General features: G+C 37.4%; 1 protein-coding gene across 1 annotated transcript; it reads right to left on the bottom strand.

Moving 5' to 3' along the window:
* Positions 1–1,690: 1,690 nt before the first annotated feature.
* Positions 1,691–11,514, bottom strand: LOC120016854 (ubiquitin carboxyl-terminal hydrolase MINDY-3-like). The gene is made up of 7 exons (XM_038869798.1): positions 11,117–11,514; positions 8,588–8,666; positions 6,160–6,311; positions 5,030–5,138; positions 4,692–4,877; positions 3,034–3,105; positions 1,691–2,874 (listed from the first exon to the last, which is right to left on the bottom strand). Exons 1-7 carry the CDS (start codon positions 11,512–11,514, stop codon positions 2,056–2,058), a joined length of 1,815 nt encoding a protein of 604 aa, XP_038725726.1. The 3' UTR covers positions 1,691–2,055.
* Positions 11,515–18,844: the final 7,330 nt, after the last annotated feature.

The raw sequence follows: 18,844 nt of genomic DNA, 5'->3' as shown, positions 1-18,844 counted from the left end.
AATTTTATTACACTTTTCAAATGGTTGCCAATTGAAGAATTCTCGGACAATTTTGGAGATTATATCTTTTTTAACCCTCACTTTACATTAGAGTGACTATAATATCCTCATTCTCTCTCCACCATTTTAACCTCAGCTCACACACTCGAGCATTATTCTTTGTATAAAAATTATTTAATTATTTAGTTTAGATTAGCTAATAATTTAATAATTATTCTTTGAATAAAAATTATTCAAAATTATTTGAACCCCACTTTAATTATGCTGATAGTATATTGATTTTAATTTTTTATTGTTATTATAAATTGTTTTCTATTTATTTTATTATTTATTTAAATTTGTTACCACTTAATGCATAATACCCCTGCATGTAATTAACCACAACAATTTTAATACCATATATGCTACCAGCAAAAGTTGAATCAAACACTACCAACATTTCAGACATCGTATCTGCTATCTTTTTTACAAGCATATTTGTCTACAATATATGATACTGTCAAAATTGTCTATGAAACGAACCCAATATAATAATAGGGTGTTGGGTTTTGGTGGGGTGTGCGTGCACATATTCTAACAGAGTTCTTTGCATATATATGCTTATGTCCTTGATAAAAGTTGTATTGCGAAAACAAGAAAAATTAAGATGGCTAATGTGTAGAACGATTTTTTAGAGTAAATTTCATTAGACAATTAAGTTTCTAGTAGTCAAGGATTGTCTTCACTTCAAAGAATGAGAGACATCATGTAACTGATGGTGATATTACGAAGAGGGTTGGTTAATCTTTCCTTTTCTATTTTTATGGGAAAAGGTGAAGGCGTAGGTGCTATTTACAGTCTTGTAGCAAACAATCTGCATAATATTTTTGAATTTTGTGAAGCCATTGATTGAAGTTTGCATTGTAAGGTTCAAGGCAGCTGTAGATGTTCTATGGCGCAAGGTTATTTTTCAAGAAAAAGATACAAAATGAACTATGATAACAAGTCGTAGGCTACTCGTTGTTCTTGTGAAGTAAAATTGGAGGAATAACCTACCTATAAAATTCGGGGACGAGTTTTATCATTTATGGAACCAAGGAGGAATTTATGCAGTAGGAATAAGGGGAGTTTCAATTCTTGTTCCAATTTTTTGCGCAAATTCTCTATCAAAATCATGAATTAAAATGTGTAATTGAGTATTTTGATGTTCATAATGTTATAATATAATAAATTTTGAAAAAAAAATTATGAATACCAAATTCTAAACTATAAACCCTAAATCCTAAACTATAAACCCAGCATCCTAAACTATAAACCCCAAAAATTAAAAATTAAGTCCTAAACCCTAAATCCTAAACCCTACATCCTAAACTATAAACCCCAAAAATTAAAAATTAAGCCCTAAACCCTAAATTCTAAACCATAAACCCGAAAAACTAATTCATAACTCCTAAACTCTAATATGTCATTTTAAAAAAAAAATCATGATTTAACATAAGTTTTAAAAGGGAATTGGAGTCCCTCCCATTCCTACGTGGATGTAGTAACTTTTATAATAATGAGTTTTTGCTTATTTGTAAGTTTTAAAAATTAGCAATCATTCTTGGCATCTTACTTGCTCCTGAAAATTGTCTAATATTTATTATTAGTTTAACCACCTTTAGGACTCCTAATACTATCTATAAATGTATGCTTCCATGTCAGTGAACGAAGACTATCAAACAAGGTATGTTTTATGAATGAAATTCTGAACATCAGTTGCATAATAAACATGAACGTATTTCACATATGGGATCTGCCAATCAATTCGACACAACCCTTTTCTTTCCCTTCAATCTTTATTATGCCGAAACCCAAGTAGGACCAAGAAAGCTACAATAATACACATCATCAAATGGTGTTGCACAGTCCACAAGTAAACTCGAGGGGCCGGGGGAACAGCTCACATGCAAGGTGGCATATTTTCAAACTCCGGAAGCTTGTATTTTCCTGCTTAAACAAGATCTGCTTTTCGACAAATGATTTACTCCTCTCCAAAACTTCAACAGGATCACAATAAATATGGTTGACAACCATTCAGACTATACTAGGGGGATCCCCCATCCAGTTGCAGATGGCGCGCGGCCAGCGTGTTCTAACGCAGTCCACTAAAGGTGCATGCTGAGAAGGCTCGGGTTTAGATACTTCAGTGTCTTTATCTGTTGATTCGTCCGCAAGAGGACCAGCGGGCACAGTTGCCAAGTACTCCTCAGGACTCCACCTTGGGGGAACGGAAACCCTCAATTTTGTAAGCCTAGGTCTTTGTACAGGGGTCTCTCCCCCTGATGTTGCCTGGCCACCATTCAAATCTGACTTTGCAATTCCATTAAAATGGTAAAGGTCAAAAACCTTCCTGCCCATCGAACCACTTGAATCCTTTAAGCCTCCCAGGGATTTGTCCAAATCCAAGATAAATTGCCAAAATTCACTCCAGACAATAAAGCCTGTACTGCAAAGCTGCTCAACTTTCTCAGGAGGAAGTCCAATCCTTGCATCTCTGAGAACCAGATGGAAACCTTCAACACTAATAAAACCGCCACCTCCACTCTGATCTTGGGCATCAAAAGCTTTCCGAATCTGTGATTCCCTTTCTTCCAGTTCATTCTCCTCTTGAACACTAGTATCAAGAGCAAACAACACTGTATAATGGGATTCACTCCCAACAACCCATATCGGCCATTTCGGGCATTTCAAATGCTGGCCCACCTTACAAAAATTGAGGGATTCTAGCAGAGTGAGAAATCCTACTTCCACGTTTGTTGATATGCCTTTCAAAAACATACCACCGCCTAGATCCATCCTCCCGTCAAATACATTTGGCACTGCCTGTCCGCAGAGCAGTAGATTTACAATTTCCTGTTTTGCATCATTTAACACTGATTATATAACATCGATATAAAACTACTAGAGCCACCAATAAGTATCACCAATCATTGGAGCACAGCAAGAAGGAAAGAAAAGGTAATAGAAGGAAAAGAAAAAGAAAGTAGTTTGTTAATCTGTATGTTTATATACCTGTGAGGCATGGCCAAATGGTGCAGTAACTAGAGGCAGGCTGGGATCATCCCTGTCAGCTTGAACGGAGTCCTATATGAAAGGAGAAACAATATGCACAATTAAAACAATTGTTCCAAAGAGGAGAATAAAATGAGTAGCTAATGCTCAAACTCAAAATCTAGCAGACTTATAATTGCAATGGAAAGATAGAAGGGAATGAATGACAAGCATACTGGCTGAAAAATATTCAACCGCCATCAATGAAATGCTGAAAATATGATCGACAGTACATAAGGACAGAAGGCAAAATGCAAACTGTGAATTATAAAAAGATAGTGGCTAAGCACTCCTTCCCCTTCCTTCCCAGATACAAGTTAGCTCTGTCCATGTGTGCATTAGAACTAAAAAGAGCATCATCCAGTTTTCATCTTCCAAAATAAAGGTTACCAGCCATTTGCTGTTTGTGTTGACATAGGATCTTCCTAAGACTAGACTCCTTCATTTTCAACCTCCATCTTTTCATCTGCATGCCACTTTGGGCTTTATTTATAAAACCTAAAACCAGTTTATCATCCCGTAAATTAAGTTTCCAAATTGCTGACTGTTGGGTTTTAGGATTTTAGCTCAGTTAGATGATACCTATCACATAATGTCTCCCTCTGGCAATGTATCTAACATTAAAGGCATTTATTAGACGAACTCATCTCTCGTCTAATTCCCATCCCTTCCAGTGATTGGCAGTGTTTATATTAAAATGTGATAAAATATTATACTAAGTCATTCCTTCAAGGACCATCAATGGAGGGAATGCAAAATAAGATTCAAACTTAACCTGTAGCCAGGTTAAAGGGAACAGCCCAAGGCACAAACTTCTGACTACCTAAAGATTGCCTGAGGCATTATGTAACAAAATAGGAACTCATTAATTTCAAAATTAACAGATAAATTGAATAGACTATTTGCCCTCTCTTCAGCTGCACCTTCTTGGTGCTTCCATAAAATACTCATTCAAAAAAATCTCCTATTTGATGCTTCAGTCTCACGTTAAACAGGGAGAAAAAACCTCCACTGCATCCCAAATACAAATATAACCAATCAACTTACACCCAGAATTCAGTAACACATCACTAGTAGATACAAATTAATGATGTTATTTAAATGGTGTCGAGTTACAAAAAAAAGCAAATAAAAGAAATGCCCATCAAGGTCAGCTCCATTAGAATTACAGAATATGAGTTCAGATTGAACTCAAGAGAAGCTTCAAAATTCGAGCCATCAAGCTGAGTTATTTTCAAGTGTGTCTATTTCAAAAGGATTATCCAAAGGTAATGAGGGTATATGTAAAAAAAAAATATTATCAGTTTGTTCCAGAGCGTTTTCTATACAATTAGCCCATTCAAATATTTTAAATACTTTCCTCACAGGGCGAGCGCAAAAGCCCAATGCAGTTTGTGCTCAGGTTCTATAGTGAAAGATCCAGTATCAGTGCTCAAGTTTTACTCATTAGCTAATCAAGTATGCCACATGAAACCCAGAATGCTCATAACAGGTTTGCATATTTTGAGCTCACTACACCATACACTCATTAGATATTTAGACGAGGATGCTGCACACACAAAAAGGAAATGATTAAAAAAACACAATTAAAGAGAGAACTTTCAAGAAAACAAGCATACCAGTCCTCGGGAAAGTAATGCAGAAATAAGAAATAACATTGCCCCCATACGGCTTTCGAAAACAGGAATCATCACTTCAAGCCTCTGAAATGCACTTGCTTGTGAAGCATATTCATCAACCCTCAAGAACTTCTGTAAATCAGAAGCTGATTCAATTGTAAGACCTTGAAGCTCTTTTGCAATTATCTGAAAAATGCAAAATGTTACTTATCAGTAAATGAAATTGCACACAACTGAGTTCATACAACGGCAGTATGCATGAACACAACATGCCCAATTCACGACTTTCAACTAAATGTTGCAGAGGCACATTAACATCAGTGTTGAATTCAACTTACCTCATCTTTTGAAATGTCTTCTTGGTCGAAAGAACTGAGTTTTGCAATCACCGCTCTTTTGTAACCGCCACAGAGGAATAATATCTCACCCATACTTCTAACTAAAGCTCTGTGAACAAAAAAAATGAGAAGGCTTCAGCAACCACGACCTTTTGACACAGAAAGTAAACCATCACTATGTTGCAAAGAAAATGATAAAATTCCAAGAAAAACAAATGTTATATCTTTCTTCTTTTCTTTTTTTTTTTGAATGCGAAAAAAAAGTTTTATTCAAGCACAAAGGGGGAAAACAAATGTTATATCCCAACTTACTTTAAATTAAAATTTAAAAACATATAGACACTGTAGCAGATATTGCTGCAATTATGTGTTATTGAATTGAATCAAGATGCAGAAACATTCCGAACAACTACTTTTAGGAAAATGTTTTTTAGCCATGATACTTAATCCATACACGAAAGCCCTTAAAGCTAGGAGAAACCGTAAAGTACAACTTTTTGTACTTTAAAAAACAAAAGATTTGTAAAAAGTCTCATGTTAGATTGAGCAACATAAAAGAAAAGGGACACCCATCCACGGTCAGTGTTGAGATGACGAGTTCATCATGACTACAGCATGATCACAGAATAACCTAGATATGATCCAAAAAGTTAACAATCACGCGAGCTAGAAAAATTAAGCTTCGTCGCTTGGACTAACTTCACATTTATGCAGAACAAGGAACAAACAATATGCAACAAAAAATGAGTCACACTGAAGATACTATTAGTTTCAAGCATTCCACCCCCCGCCCACCCTCTCTTTTTTTTCCCCTTGGTCAGACCTTCTACTTTTTCGCAGTGGCAAATCTCCAGAAGATTTCATCTCTCTTTAGCTATATAAATCTACATCTATCTATCAGTAAATACATTACTAGAAAGCCCAAAAAAACGAGGGGGTTTTAATCAATTTAGACATAACAAAGCAACGCTAAAATATGGTAAATTGGTAATACATCTAGGAACCGAACGAAGAATATGAAACATGCATTACTCATTTCTTATGAAATTGCAAAACTTCGATTAGTACATATTAGTAACTTTGCCCAACTCAGGACACGACATAAAATCCGCTGTGCAGAAATTCATCACCTTGCTTTTGCATCTTCAGTAAGAGAAGCAAAATTAGTTGATGCAACACACCGACCTTTAGACAAGCTCCTCGCACCGAAATTTTGTGCTGTGTTGAATGCAACATTACCTAAGTCATCTGGAGAGAAAAGTATGTATTTGAAAACAAATGCCTGCACAACCAGACAGAAAATCTTGTAAGAACATGATTATGGAGGCTAGCATAGATCTACAAGTAAATATGCATCCGGCCCAATGAAATTAAATCCAAAAAAACTCAATTAAGACATAAATAATTTAAACTAAACACAAAGAACCATCCTTCAAAGTGATATCCTTCAAATATACAGCATACGAATGACTGCACCATACTCTGACTTCTCTGTGTAACAACTTTTTAGAGCCTCTAGATTAGCCTCCTCGTAATTTATCTGCCCCTTCTTGGTGCATTAAAAAAAATCAATAATGACGTCATACAATGTCAACTACCACCTAGCAATCTAAGATCTCCCATGCACATCACATAAACTAAAAGAAGCATAAGCACAAAAAGTTGCATCACTATGAACCACTGTCATTGACTTCGTAATTAAAGTGTAACTGATGCAGGGTTAGGAATCCTTATTAGAGTAGAATTTCCTTTAAATTGCAGTATTCCTTTAAATTACAGGTCAAGTCCTTATTAGAGTAAAATTTCCTTTAAATTGCACTATTTCCTTTAAATTAAATAAGGAGGCATAGTTGCTTCTAGGTTTTCTAATACTACTAGGATTTCATTGTAACATCTATTTAAAGGCTTGTTGCCCCAGTAATAAGCAGTCCGAAATTTTACAGCAATATTTGCAATAGGTGAGATTCCTTTACAAGCTCGGTGAGAGGCTGAGAGGGGAAGGTGAGACTATCCAACCCTACCTGAGAGATTCTGGGCAAACTGGTCTAAAATTTAGTGTCTAGGTTGCTCAATCCTAAACACAAATCTACATCACTAGTTTCAAACTACATTAGTAACATTTCGAAAAGTAACCATAAATAAGGAAATAAAAACCTCAAAATTTCAGAAGAACATCTTCAAAGAAGACTAAAAAACTAAAACTAAACACCCCTCCCAAGATTTGACTGTTGAGCATGTCAAAGGATAAGGGAAGGATTTGGACTTGTTGCCAAAAAATGCCAACATGAAGAGTTATCAAGCCATTAAACTTTTAACATATCAGAAACAACCACAGAAATGTTGTAAAAGAAGATATAACTATATCTATTTGTCATTTATTCTCAACAACATTTGTTGATGGACATGGCTACAGTCCATCGCTATCGTCCTCTTACGGTGCCCTTTTACTTAATTTCTAGACATCGTTACTGAAATTTTAGTGACAAGCAAATGATTTTGTGAATGATTAAATGTTCGACTTACCAATTTCATATACAAGCTTAATGGGGAATATAATTTATTCACCAAAATTGTTATCAACGGGACCAATCCAGTTTGACCACAATGGCACTAAAGTGAATCTCTTCGTAGATACAACAGTGGACAAAAATCCACAAAATCATATTATCTCAAAGAAGAGGACAATCTGGCACTTAAAGACTTTAATCCCAGGACATCCAGATACAGAATAATAAACATAAACATAACGAAAATAACAAGATACACCATAATGCAAACCCTGGTCCATTCACCAACATTTCCACACTCCAAAGCCAACACAATGACAGATGTTGCACCCAATACAAGCCCTAACATTAGTTGATATATGTAGAACAAAACCTACAAATGCCTCCCTCAATTTATTTAAACCATATCATGTTCAAAACAAAACAAATTAACAAATCAATTGAGTCCATGTGTCAACTGTATATTAAAACTTTGACAGAGACCTCTGAACACCCAAGTCCATTCAAGCATTCTCTCCCTAGCATCAGATGGTTTTTGCTATTCATATTTTCAACCAAGTCTAAGAACACAATGTTATTCAGTGCTTGCCATTTCAAGTGGAGTTCAGTTCAACGAGGCAGGTGCTGCAGCAGCAGTTCAGATGTTAACGCTTCAAAGTTGAAAGGGAGGACAGCAATTTAGTGGATAACTAATTCTTATAACTATAAAGTTTTGGATCTTCTACATGTGAATGCACAAGTTTGGCTGCAACTAATGGAAATATTAGAAGCAATTGCTGACCAAGTAGCTGTGGGGTTATAACATGCAGCAGTTCTTGAATCCCCACAGTGAAGTCATAATGAAAATTAGAATATAATCTCCAAAAACCAGATGGAGTTGGGATTTTGAAGTATTGGAGGTAGAGGTATGACGCGGAAGAAATTACACAGTATATGACATGAAACAGGAGAATTTAGTTAAAGCATTAAGCTCAGCTAAAATAATTAGCTAAAGCTTTGGCATAAAACAAAAACTCAAATATAATGCTTTACAATAAAAAAAAGAAATTACTTGGATGGTCGCCAAGACGCCACAGGGGCCACCTTCGTGCTGCACCAGGCCCATTGATGTCTCTGGATCAGGGCTAAACCTAAAGGAATGTCCGACGATATTAGCAAGCAAGTAGGTAAAAAAAAATGAAAATATAATAATGCCGTCTAATTTTCTAAGAAAATATGAATTTTGGGAATACATACGAAGTTACAAACGAAATCTCAAATTTGAAAGGGACAAAAGACAAAGTCAACAAATTAAACAAAGAAAAGCAAGTCTAGTAAAGTGCTTCCTAACAGGAAACTTTTGTCCAAAGTTTCAAAAGCATAAAAAAAGCAGCATTCCTTTGTAAACTTACATAGCATATTTAACAAAATGATGATAAGAGAAGAGCCAATTGTAGGAAACAAAATAGCTACAATATGTTCAAAATTTCAGTCCATGAAGCAATCCTCAACCAGCATATAATAATGGAAAAGATTAGGAGTGCAGACAAAAGCTATAAATAACAAACAGAATTATTCAGAGAATTAGGATAGCATAATTCGCTGAAAGCAAAAGGAGTTAAGCGGAAACTAAAATATCAAAGCAAAAAAGGTAGAAGACATTTAGCAAGCATGAAAACCAAAATATCCTAGTAACATGAGAACAAATATTGTCTCTATGAATTGTTTTTAGGTCTTCTTTTTAACTAACAGAACTTACGTCTTTTCTTAAATCTTATTCTGAACTATCTTCTGCAACAAAACCACTTAAAAGGATTTCCAAATTACTTTCACCCACATATAAAAGATGGTACATTTTCCTTTAGACCCAACAAATCACTCTAATATTGCTCTTTACATTGCTGAAACCATTCCTTGTTACCTAAAACTGATGAAAATAAGGGGAAAATAAGTTTCAAGCTTTGTTGCAGCGAAGAGAAACCCAAGATTATTATGGCAAGAAAGAATAAAGAAGGATCTTGGAGAGTAGAATGGACTAGAAAAGGAAATAGACGAGAAAAAAGAATAATCTTAAGCACATACACTCTATGATAAACAAAGTAATTAACATGCTATTATCAAAAGGTTACAAAAGAAAAGAAATTTAAAAAAGAAAAAAAAACCATTAGAATGTTCCAAATATTAAGGAAAGAAAATAACAAGGATTGTCTCTAATTTTTTTGCACAAGGTGTAGGTCTGCAGAGTTCAAGTCCCTCCTTTGGCGTCTTTAATAAAATTAATACTCTTTTATAAAATTAAAAAAATGATGAAGGAAATACTATTAAGTAAAGATTCTGTGAAGGTTTCACTGGTTCACAAAAGAGAACATGATAATAACATCAAAAACATGCTATCATTTAGAAAAGTTTACCCTGATATACCAGAGAGCGAGAGAGAGACCCACTAAAGTAACATCTTAGGAAAATCCTCTTTACAATCTTTCAACGAGCCTTCAAGAATGCCATTACAATTTACAAATTCATCAAACAAAAGATTTTAGACCAGTCGAATTCCCTTGAATTTCTTCTTCCTAGAAAGGTCTCCAACCCGTAATGAGAACCATCAACTAAAGGTGTCAAAGCTCAAGATCACTAAACGAACTTTATAGAGGCAGCAACTTTGATCCCTTTGCATAAACTCATGTAGCTTACCCCAAACTTTTGGGATAAAGGTTTGGCTGATCACTGATGATGATGATGCGAAACTACTCTCTTCCGAGAGCCTACAATTAATTTCAATCTTCTTCATGTGATTAACCCTGAATGATCAGTTGTCTTTGGATTAACCTGGATGATCAGTCGTCTTTGAAAAATCATTTATTTTAACTCAGCTGTGTTTCTTGCAGTTACCTTCTTTTTTCTTGCAATTACATTCTTTACTTCTAAAAAAGGTAAATAACTTCTATGCAGAAGGCTCCCGCTGTGGGTAGCCTGGTAGGGTCAAGGACATGTAGGATTTACGCAAACTTTATCCCCACATAATATGTGGATAGACTATTTCAAGGAATTAAACTTGTAACCTCTAGTTTGCACTCCTGCAAGGCTGCAACTCTACTACCGGGTCACATGTTTGCATGTACATTCTTTCTTTCTCAATTTATGAATTATAACCTTGAATACACATACAGTTACACCAGATATGACTTATGAGTAAAGAAACTAATACTTGATTATACGAACAACTTGCAGAAGAAAATGCAGATTCCGAATAACTTCACAGTGTTAATCATTTCATGGAGAAAAGTTTGAAGCCATCTATAGCTTCTAATCAATGTTTATGCAGCATCATTAATTGCAAAACCAATTAAGGAATATACAAATTATGATGAATTGACACAACCAGACTTCTTTGGAAGTCCTATGCTGCAAAAGCTTGGCACATAATAGAGTGCCAAATAAGTGCCGCTCCAAAGAAAAAACCTTGATATTATACCTCCAAGCAATAATCAAAAGTAGAGCATAAATTTGAGTTACATAACCATTTTAAAATCACATAACAAAATCTGATACAGCATTGCCAAACAATAAGACTTCAAATCATATCAATTCAACGTCAGCATACCTTATTCCTTGATTACTCCACTGAGCTAGAATATCCTTCGACACTCCAGCACCAAAAACCATCGAAAACAACTGGTTTGCTTCTTCAGGCGATAATTCCTTCCCTGAGGTGGCACCTTTCTTGACCAAATCCTTCTCACCCTTCGCAGAGTGCGCAGTTTTATCCGAGCTGGCTTTTGAAGGCGAGGTAATACGCGCGGCCATCATCCTCTTCTCCGCAGCAGCCGCCATGAGCTCCCTCTGTACCCTCCGATTTTCGGCCTCCGGTGATTCTTCCGGCGAATCCTCCGGAGTTCCGGTAACGGTGTCCCTGGGCTTGCTCCGCTTTGGCTCTGGTGACTCTTGCTGCATGCTCATTCGTAACGCCATTCTCAAATCATCCTCCTCTCGATCCGCCATCGGAAACCCACGGATCGCGAAAGCAGCGCAATTTGGCTAATTTAGGGTTTTATTCAATTGCACAATCTCCTTGGCTGCATACGAACAATGATTTAATTCAAGGATAAACACTGAACAGAATTGGATTCAGATATTGAATTCCCAAATTATGAGTCGATACGCTAGAAATCGAACACATACAGAAGAAATTATTTCGAATTGAAGAACAAAATAAGATTGGGATTTATTTTATAATTAAAAACCGAAAGAGGGAGGCTTTTAAACTTTAAAAAGAGAGAATTTCAGGTAGGTTTCCCGTTTGCCGGCTTTAAAACGGCGTCGCTTCAGTAGTGTGGGAAGATACGCTAGTCGTGAATTTATCATTTTGTTCCTGGTCTTCCGCCAAAGATATGCAATTAAAAGCGTGGATTTGAAGGGAATACGAGGATGTTTTGGGGATCATAAGTTTTGCTGAACCATCTGGTAACGGAAGATGCTTTCCTTTTACGAAGAGTCGAGTGTTTTCTTTTTTACAGTCTAAGTTGGTGGTGGTATTGGAAAGAAAGTCGTGTTTGCAGGGTCACAATTCCAATCCAAATTCCAATCCGTTGTATATCTATTTTTTGATAGTGTACACATACATAAAGTATGTATCCGTAACCTTCCATAATGACATGGCGTGTGGAAGGTTACGATACATACTGCCATGTCATCAATTGATTGAAAACTTTGAAAATTGAAAATTAAATCCCTAAAAACAAGCGCAATAACCCAAAATTTGGAATAGTAATCCTAACCTCTCTCCCATTTTTCTCTCAAAAAAATCGAAGAAAGCTCCAAACGCTTAACAATGACGGAGATCCTACTCCGACGATATTTCTTAGCGACGAAAGGCGGTGACTTACAGTGTATTTATTTAATAGCGTTGGAAACCATCATCGCCAGTTCTTGTGGACATTCCATTTGGTTTGAGTTGAGAAATTCATCAAAGAGACAGCGAAAGACAAACGATCAAGGCAAATACATGATTAAAATCGCCATTTTCAAGGTTTAATTCATGAGTTTGAACCCATTTTATAATTTATCAAAGATTGGGTTTGGATTTAGTAATGTTTGCAATGTAATTAGGTTTTTGACGGATATTGATTTCGATACATGGTCATTCTGCTTTACAATGTAAGAAGTTCTTTAAAGCAAAATTGTACCAATTTGTTCTAGTTTGGAGGTGTTGGTTCATGTCATGTGTATTTCAATTGGTAAATACATTATGAGTTTGATCCAAAATATAAACGGTTGTTTGGCTTTATATAGTGTACTAATTTCTGCAAGGCAAAATCCTTTGAAGGTATTGGTTATATAGAACGAGTTGGTTCAAATTATGTGGAATGACGGAGTTAAATACACTGTCATTTGCATAATGTAATTGGCTATTGTACCTTTTTTTTCTATAACACAAACGTAAATACCCTAGTTCTTTGCAGGGTTAAGTAAACTTTTGGCCACCGAAAAATACTCAAAGTTTCATTTTGGTCACCCAAAGATCAAGCGTTCCAAGTTGGTCACCCAAAGATTTTTTTTGATATAATTTGGTCACTCAGACAGATTTTGAAAATTTAGGGCAGTCAACTTGCTGAGTCGCAAGTTGACGAGACGGAAATTGCATACATGGCATGACGATGTTGGTGAGTAAACGGCCGACACTGACATGGCATCAATCATTTTTTAATAATAATATTGATGCCATTTTTGATAATAATTTTTTTACTATACTAGTGCCATGTGTAAAAAAATAAAAAAAAATACTTATAAAAAATATTGGCCTCTGAACCCTAGAAACTAGCCGCCCATAATCTTACATAATCAAAAACCCTACAAATCATCAATCTCCTTTATCTCTTTTCGGATGAAACATGTTCACAATCCTAGATTTACTTCATCAAAACCTCTTGATAAGAAGTCATTTTCTATGGTTTGCAAGTCATTTGACAATAGAGAATCCAAACATCGAAGGACCCTCAAGCCGCCGTATCAAGAACACCTCCGTCGGATCTGACATTCTTTTCGGGTGGTGGGTTGTTAAATTTGTTGAGAATTGCAAGAATCTTTAGAAGCTATGGTTGTGGAGATGAGCCCCGATCTTCAGATATCGAAAAGGTCAACGCCTTCTTGAACCTTCTTTTAGACGTGATCGATATCTCCTTTAACTTGCAACTCGCTTCGATTGTTGAATGGAATAACTGCCAAGCGAGTCGAGTAGGAGGAGAATAGCTCGACACCGGATCTCAATTTTGTCGTAATGGGAGTAAAAAAAATTGTGAAGGAGAGGTCGATCTGAAGAGGGTTTTGGGTGGAGAAAAAATTGGGGACTTTGGAAAGAGATTGGGGATGGAGAAAGGAGCAAGAGGAGAATTGATGTAAATTCAACCTTCAATCCTGTTGATTCCCCTGAATACCCAAGATTGTGAAAGGCGGCAGAGAGAACACTCTCAATGATATTTCTTCTTCAACTACTTCTTACAACAACAAAGTTTACACATAACCCTAACAACCATGGGCCAATACACAAAAATGGGCTTAAAGGACAAAAGAACAAGAAAATACAACTCACACAAACGGCCCAAGCCCAACAAATCAAAACAACACAGAAGCATAATCAATTACAGGTTCTGGTATTCATAATGCTCCATATAACATAGAGCTGCCTATTCTGCATCATCCTCACCAGGTGAGAGAAATTTCGACCCCGAAATAGAACCCTCTTCATCCGACGAATCACCCACATAAGGAATAAGATGGCGAACATTAAACACATCACCGGTGCGAATATGACTAGGAAGTTTCAAGCGATAAGCATTAGCATTGATCTTTGGAATAACCTCCAACGGACCAATCTTCCATGAAGATGGCTTGTTATAATCACCCGGTGAAAAAGTTCTTTAGTTAGGATTGCCCAAACGAAGTCACCTATCTCAAACTCAAGGTGTCGAAGCTTCTTATCCGCGGACTGTTTATACTTGGCAGTGGAGTTCAGAAGCCGCTGTTGTGTAGTGTGGTGAATTTGTTGGAGTTGGGTAACAAAGTCCTCAGCTTTACAATGTACACCAGTCAACTCAGGGAGAGGAATCAAGTCCAAAGGAGTACGGGGCAAGTACCCATACACAATATAAAAATGACTGAATTTGGTACTTCTATTAACAAAAGAGTTGAGGGCAAACTCAGCTTGGCACAGTCGCTGATCCCAGCACTTTAAATTATCTCCCACCAAGCTCCGTAAAAGATTTCCTAGAGACCGATTGATCACCTCAGTTTGACCATCAGTCTGAGGATGATATGCACTGCTGAACCATAACTCAGTATGAGTGAGTCGCCACAAACTACGCCAAAAATGTGACAAGAAATGTGTGTCCCGATCTGAGAAAATAGTAATAGGAAGACCATGAAGGCGATAAACCTCGCGAAAATACAATTCAGCCACACAGCTCGCATCCGTGGTTTTGCTACAAGGTATGAAATGGGCCATTTTTGAAAAACGATCTACCACCACATAAATGGCATCGTTCCCACGTTGTGTGCGAGGAAGACCCAATACAAAGTCCATACTAACATCAGTCCAAGGACGGGGAAGGAATAGGAAGAGGCATATACAACCTGGCATTAGTGGCTGTTCCCTTGGACATTTGGCAAGTACGGCAGCTGTCAACAAAATAATGGATTTCTCTTCTCATTGTGGGCCAAAAATATGAAGCGGCCACAGCAGCAAAAGTCTTATTCTGACCCATATGTCCACTATTGTGAGCTTCACGGATGATCTGCAACCGTAAGCTAGAATCAGGAATACAAAGTTGATTCCCACGGAAAATAAATCCGTCTTAAAGATGGAATTCTGATGGTTCCTGCGCTGAAATTTTATCCATTACCGAGATGAAATAAGCATCAATAGAATATAGCTCTCGGATAGTGTCAAAACCCACAACTTGAGTTTGCAAAACAGCAAGGAAAGAAGCTCGACGGCTGAGTGCATCTGCCACTCGGTTGAGAGTTCCAGTGGTGTGTCGAACTGTGAAGGTGAACTGTTGTAGAAAATTAACCCAAGTCGCGTGGTGAGAAGAAAGCTTGCTTTGGCTATTAATATGCTTCAGAGCTTCATGATCGGAATATAAAATAAAAGCTGCATGAATAAGATAGCAATACCAATGCCTCAAAGCTCGGACAATGGCATAGAACTCCAAATCATAGGCACTATAAGACCTCACGAAGATGTTGAATGTGCAACTCAGGTCCAACACTGTATATAAGGATGTCATCGAAATAAACGACAACAAACTTGCCAATGAAAGGCCGAAGAACTTGATTCATGAAGCTCATGAAGGTGCTTGGGGCATTAGATGACCTGAATGGCATCACAAGCCATTCATAGAGCCCCTCCCGCATTTTGAAAACGGTTTTCCATTTGTCCCCAGGATGGATTTGGATTTTATGGTATCCGCTTTTCAAATCTAATTTACTAAAGATAGTTGCTTCCGTGAGTTGATCCAATAAGTCATCAAGTCTTGGAATGGGAAAGCGATATCTTGTAGTAATTTAATTGATGGCCCGGCTGTCAATACATATGCGCCAAGACCCATCTTTCTTCGCTGTTAACAAATCTGGGACTGCACAAGGGCTTAGACTCTCACACACATATCCTTTTTCTACTAACTCTTCCACCTGCCTTCTACGTTCTTCGTGTTCTCTAGGACTCATTCGATAATGTGGAAGATTAGGGAGCACACTCCCAGGAACCAAGTCGATATGATGTTGAATACTTCTCAAAGGAGGGAGTCCCGCAGGTAAATGTTCTGGAAAAACATCATTAAATTCATCCAACAAAATATGTACTGCAGCTGGAACATTGGTACCCCTAGTAACTTCCTTGGCCACCAACAAATAAACCACATCTGTATCTTCCAATTCCCTCTCAAAACAACTCAAGGACAACAAATTAGGATGCTCTATTGATTCTACCACCTCCGTAGATCCCCCTTCTCGACTTGGCAAAAGAACAATCTTGTTTGAGGAAAATATAAAACTATACGTATTTCGTCGACTATCGTGAATAACATGCCGATCAAACTGCCATGGTCTACCAAGCAATAGATGATAAGCATCTATATTAACCACATCGCACCACACTTGGTCTCTATATTTCAATCCCACCGAGAAATACACCAAACACCTCTTTGACACCCCAAGCTCAACCCTTTTTTGCAGCCATGCTAACTTGTAGGGACGTGGATGATCTTCCGTTTTCAATTTCAATTTTCTAATAACCTCCTCAGCCACGACATTTTCACAGCTATTGGAATCAATAATGAATCGAGAAACTTTGCCACCAATAGTACACGTAGATTGAAAAACAGCCCCAAGCAACCAATCCTCCCCATCAATCACACGAGGAGAATAGCATAATCTTCGAACCACCAGGGATGTACCCTGATCCCCTGAAACAAATTCTTCCTTCGGTTTAGTCTCACCCCCCAAATCAAGCTCACCACTCTCCTCAAGTTCAGCCTGATCATCTTTCTCAATATCGACTAAGAGGGTCTTACCCCCACCGTCACCCTTGCGGCATTCAAAAGCACGGTGCCCTGGCTCTCCACACTTGAAGCATTTGACACTAGCATTTGGTACACGATTCGCTGGAGAAGAAGTTGACTTCACTGTACCACTTGGTTCAAGTCTATTTCCATAACTAGCTCCAAAATTGCAACTAGTAGTACTACCACTCCACAAGGCATCACCACCCTTCCTACTCAGTCGAATCTCCAATTGTTTAGCCCGTTGATATGCCTTCGCAACGGTAAACAAATCAAACATATTCAGAATATCCTGAAATTGAACACGCATGCCCCCAATATAACGAGAGACCAGCTGCTCCTCTGTCTCTAACAAATCATTCCGAGCGAATAGGTGATAGAATTCCGCTGTATAATCATCCACCCCTCGCATTCCCATACGTAAATTCTGCAATTGCTGATACAGAGTGCGAATATAGTTATGGGGTAAAAATGTAGAGCGCATAAGTTTCTTCATCTTTTCCCATGTTTCAATTTTTCGTTTACCCTGTCTCGCATGGATCACCTTGCAGTGTTGCCACCAAACTGCTGCTCTGCATCGTAGCCGAGTGGCAACTAATGAAACTCGCTTGTGAACCGGTACTTTCTTCAAGTCCAGCACTTCTTCCACAACAAAAACCCAGTCTATAAACTCTTATGGCAACAACCCCCCGTGAACTCAGGAATATCCACTCGAATTCTTGCTTCCCAACGATTATTAGTGACCCCTTGTTGATTACTTCTGGCTTGTCTCTCTGGTCTAGCTGTCGTAAAAGGATTAGCAATATCTTCCTCAGATTCATCAGAATAAGCCTCTTCAAAATATGTTGGTTGATTGTCGACCCGTAATTCTTGTAAAGCAACAGTTACTCCTAGCATTTGTTGAGAGAGCGCAGCTACTTGATCTGATAAGCGAGCCTCGTTACCACAGTCACTATCCTCGCCACCCCCGATGTCCTTAACATTGCGTCATCTTGGTGGCATCTCGAACCGGAAGCTCCGATACCAACCGATGTAAATTCAACCTTCAATCTTGTTGATTCCCCTGAATACCCAAGATTGTGAAAGGCGGCAGAGAGAGCACTCTCAATGATATTTCTTCTTCAACTACTTCTTACAACAACAAAGTTTACACATAACCCTAACAACCATGGGCCAATACAAAAAAATGGGCTTAAAGGACAAAAGAACAAGAAAATACAACTCACACAAACGGCCCAAGCCCAACAAACCAAAACAACACAGAAGCATAATCGATTACAGGTTCTGGTATTCATATTGCTCCATATAAAATAGAGCTACCTGTTCTGTATCAAGAATGGACAAAAGAATGTATGTGCGATCTGATAAACTCTGATTGCAGAGGTGGTGGCTGTAGAGGAAGGTGGTGGGTGATGTTGTGAATTTAGGGGTTCTTTAGACGAAGGAGAAGATGAGGTGGACTTTGTAATTATTTATTAAATTTAATTTTTCTTAAAGATTACACATAATCACATTTTTTATAAGAAATTAATTGGTTGAATTTTAGATACCACCTGGCTCTTTGACTGCCCGAAAATGGTTAAAACCTACTCGAGTGTTCAAATTGTATAAAAAAAATCTTTGAATAACCAACTTGGAACGTTTGATCTTTGGATGACCAAAGTGAAACTTTGAGTATCTTTCAGTGGCCAAAAGTTGACTTAACCTGTTGTTTGCACAATATAATTGGTTTGTTTGTAGGTCTTCCAATATTGTATAATATAATTGCACAATTG

The sequence above is a fragment of the Tripterygium wilfordii genome, chromosome 15 (genome assembly GCF_013401445.1).
Source record: "Tripterygium wilfordii isolate XIE 37 chromosome 15, ASM1340144v1, whole genome shotgun sequence".
NCBI lineage: Eukaryota > Viridiplantae > Streptophyta > Magnoliopsida > Celastrales > Celastraceae > Tripterygium > Tripterygium wilfordii.
The sequence above is the reverse complement of the archived record's forward strand: the minus strand, read 5'-3'. Positions and strand labels throughout refer to the sequence as shown.